This window comes from Volvox carteri (genome assembly GCF_000143455.1).
Source record: "Volvox carteri f. nagariensis unplaced genomic scaffold VOLCAscaffold_48, whole genome shotgun sequence".
Classification (NCBI taxonomy): Eukaryota; Viridiplantae; Chlorophyta; class Chlorophyceae; order Chlamydomonadales; family Volvocaceae; genus Volvox; species Volvox carteri.
The window spans coordinates 904434-908201 of record NW_003307591.1 but is presented as its reverse complement, the minus strand read 5'-3'; the positions used below and the strand labels follow the sequence as shown (position 1 = coordinate 908201).

At 56.8% G+C, this 3768-nt stretch overlaps 1 protein-coding gene across 1 annotated transcript; it reads left to right on the top strand.

The window, feature by feature from the left end:
* jtnpB5-1 (jordan transposition protein) lies at positions 1 to 3251 on the top strand (the record flags this gene model as incomplete). The annotated part of the gene is made up of 12 exons (XM_002955098.1): positions 1 to 67; positions 93 to 184; positions 253 to 473; positions 553 to 610; positions 708 to 848; positions 967 to 1143; positions 1442 to 1460; positions 1497 to 1546; positions 1696 to 1842; positions 1992 to 2074; positions 2110 to 2304; positions 2777 to 3251. Exons 2-12 carry the CDS (start codon positions 161 to 163, stop codon positions 3249 to 3251), a joined length of 1590 nt encoding a protein of 529 aa, XP_002955144.1. The 5' UTR covers positions 1 to 67; positions 93 to 160.
* Positions 3252 to 3768: the final 517 nt, after the last annotated feature.

Here is a 3768-nt window from a genome sequence, read left to right as displayed (position 1 = left end):
CAGAAGAGACAAATAGGCCAACACCTTAAACGTGAAGTGTTTAACTTTGCGTGTGAAACCTTCATAGTGCCGCACCGGAGAAACCTTCATAGTTATTGTCGATGGCATTGAGTGGGTTGCTACAGTGCCAAGGCGCAGCAAGCCAGACGATCTCGTATCAATGAGATTCTCGGCTGGCAATGAGGTGAATACTGTGCCAGGTTGTTGCTGAGAAGTGTTCGGCGCGCAAACAGATTGTCTCCGTCCTCACAGGTGGAGAGGACGCTTGTCGGAATGCTTGGTAGTGGTGCCAAGGAGGAGAGCCTGAAGAGGTACATCCGTAGCCTCCCTGAGCACAGCAGCGGGTTGTGTACCATGCCAGGGGTCCCTGCACGCAGCACGGCTTTGTCTGAGCATGCCACTTCAAGCTTTGCGCTTCACCTCTGTGCCGCCAGTGTCATCACATCACAGGCAGCCAGCACGGCTGACAGGACAACGGTGGGTTTCCAGCTCCAGGGCTGGGCGGGGAGCGATATGCATGGGCACCTTTACAAACAGATTGTGTATGTCACAGGGGAATGAAGAAGCTTTGAAGGCTGGTGAGGAGGTGGTGACCTCCGGGGGAGCTGAGGTATGTACCACTGCCCTGTCGCCGGCCCGCGGCCTTCCATCCTTCCCCCACCCATCACACACACGCACAGTCTTCTTGCCTGTCACCATCCACCCAGGGAGGTGATGCTGCCATGGTGGACCCGGTGAAGCACGGCGGCACTGGTGATGCTGGCGAGTATGGGGTGTCCGAGGATGGCACAGAGGTCTCTGGTGCTGGCCAGAGCAATGGGCTGGCCCCTTCAGAAGCAGGCGAACAGGTAGGATTATGGGTGAGATCAAGACCAAGCTCATGCATGGCAGGGGGGAGCAGAGTCGCACCTTGAGTGTCGTGCGGTCTCCCTGACCCCCGTCCGTCCCCTGTCGCTGCTCCTGCAGTCAGAGGAGCTGGTTCATCGAGGCTTTGGTGTGTGCAACGAGACCAGGAAGAGAAAGCGGGCCCCAAACATGACCCGGCTGGTGGCGGATGATGAGGAGCAGCAACGGGAGATGGACAGGGGACACAATGATACAGATGATGCCATTCCACGGTATCCATGCATGGCAGGACAGCAGGTGGGCAGGCCTGAGGGGCGGGGTCGGTCCATATAATTGAGGGTACACCGGTGTACCACAGAGCATGCAACGGGTGCACCACATGACACTCCACAGGAGCAGCACGACAGGGTGGAGTGTGTCGGCTGGGGATGGCACGAAGGGGGGCATCCTCAGATGCACTTGCTTGTTGTGTTCAGTACTCCGGTACACCAGGGCTTCGGTGCAAGTCTGCTTCCCGCTGCCATGACTGCCCGTCGACCAACCTGGCGAACCTGTCATGCCTCCTGTGCATCACTCTGTGTGACGCGGCCTGCAGGAGGAGGACACCCGTGGCGGTGAGGCGGCTGCTGTGCCATCCCCGTCGGCTGCAGGACGAGCTGCTATGCCCAGCCCACGGTTTCCGTGCACGGTAAGACAGCAGGTGGGGGAGCCTCCGGGGCAGGGTCGGTCCGTGTGAGGGAGGGTGCACCACAGAGCACACAACGGGTGCACCGCATGCCACTGCCCGTTGACCAACCTGGTGAACCCATCGTGCCTCCTGTGCATCACTCCGTGCAATGCGGCCTGCAGGAGGGGGGCGCCTCTGCTACTGTGCAGCTGCCACCGCCGGCGCCTGAGGATGCCCGTGGTGGTGAGGCGGCTGCTTTGCCATCCCCGTCAGCTGCAGGACCAGCAGCCATGCCCAGCCCACGGTTTCCGTGCACGGTAAGACAGCAGGTGGGGGAGCCTCCGGGGCGGGGTCGGTCCGTGTGAGGGAGGGTGCACCACAGAGCACACAACGGGTGCACCGCATGACACTGCCCGTTGACCAACCTGGTGAACCCGTCGTGCCTCCTGTGCATCACTCCGTGCAATGCGGCCTGCAGGAGGGGGGCGCCTCTGCTACTGTGCAGCTGCCACCGCCGGCGCCTGAGGATGACCGTGGTGGTCCAAGGAAATCAGGCATCATGTGAAATCTGCTGCCGAACGTGGGTTGCCAGACAGGTTCATCTGTGACATCACAGACGGCAAGGCTTACATCGTCATGAAGGAATCTGAACAAGGCGGACAGCCTCCCCTGCGTGACACGGACATCCTCCTCGGTGTCTTCACTGATGGAGTCCAGACATACAAGGATGATGCTAGTTACAGTCTGTACCCCGTTGCCATCACAGCATACAATTTCAGCCCAGACATAAGGTGGGGCACTGTCATCAGTGGATCCCCCAGTAGGGCCATGCACATCCATCTGGTCTGGTCTGGGTTGACACTACTGCGATTCGCGGTTTAAGGTCCTGGGTTCGATTCCTGGGGAGACCCCCGAATTAGTCGGGAGCGCGAGATTATGGCTAGCTGCTGAGATGTGGAGTTGAGGTCGCAGTTGATGGACCAGATTCGCACGCTAGATTGGTGGCGATTGCCGAACCCTCCGTCTCTTCGGTTGTTCGGGTGAATGGATGAGGAGGGGTCCTAGACGGCTGGACCCGCCGCCTTGGACTTACAGTTCGTATGGCGAAGTATAGTGTGGTAGTGGTGGACGGTGCTATAAGATGATAAATCATAGAACTGACAATGTGATAAAGCGGCCCAGAAGCCTCCCACTCTGTAACATTACATTACATTACATCCATCCAATTGCATTGCCAACCCTGTCTGTCCAACTTGGGTTCAGGTACACCCATGGTGCGACAACGGTCCTTGGCATCCTGCCAGGTTCACGAAAGAAGGACGAGGGGGAGAGGCCGCGTGTTGGGTGCATGTTGAAGCTCCTGTCCAGGGAGCTGGAAAGCCTGGCAGAGTGCGGGGTGGATACTTTCGATGCACACACGGAGTCCTACATCAGTGTCAGGGTTAGACTTCTCACGGCCGGTGGGGATTACCGGGCCATCGAGGACATGCTGCGAATGTCAGGGGTGCCACGAGTAAAACATGGCTGCTATAAGTGCTGGACAGCTGGCAGCAAGGGTGTCCACACCCTACAAACACGGAGGGGGGTTAAGAAACTTAGGAGAATGCTTAAGAACGATAAGAACGACGGAAGAACATGGAGGAGGCGGGTGTGCATTCTTAAACATTCTTACACTGGTATTAAGCGGTTTTATGTAAGTATGTCATATAAGTATGCATTAAGAATGCATCAACCATGAAAACATTCTGTAATGAATGCCTGATGGAGCTCTTATAGTTCCCGGATAGGTAATATATCACAGTGATTGTGAAACAGTGAACATTAGGCAGGCGGCTGGCAGAGGTTAAGGCCTGACTTCTGCTCCCAGTTGACCCAGTCGACCCGGGTTCAAATCCGCCTGCCGGCTCCTCGGGTGTTTGAGGAGTGATGAAATGGGAGGTGGCCCCCCATCTTATGGACGGTGTAGGACGTGATAATATCAACTTGCGAGCTGACCAGGAACTAAGTTGATGCGCCGTTGATCCGCTAGATTTGGTTGGATGCTGGTGGTGAGTTGCCGAACCCAACGAATACATTCTGAAGTCGGATGGGGTGACGGATTAGGGTGCCCCTCTAGCAGGGGAGAGCAGGGACTGCCCCGGGAAAGGGGGCCGCTGGCGAAGTTAACCACCCTGTAACAACATACATACCATGAAATTTCATGAAAACTATCAACATGTGTCTGGGTCTAGACCTTAGATCTAATAATGCGAGAT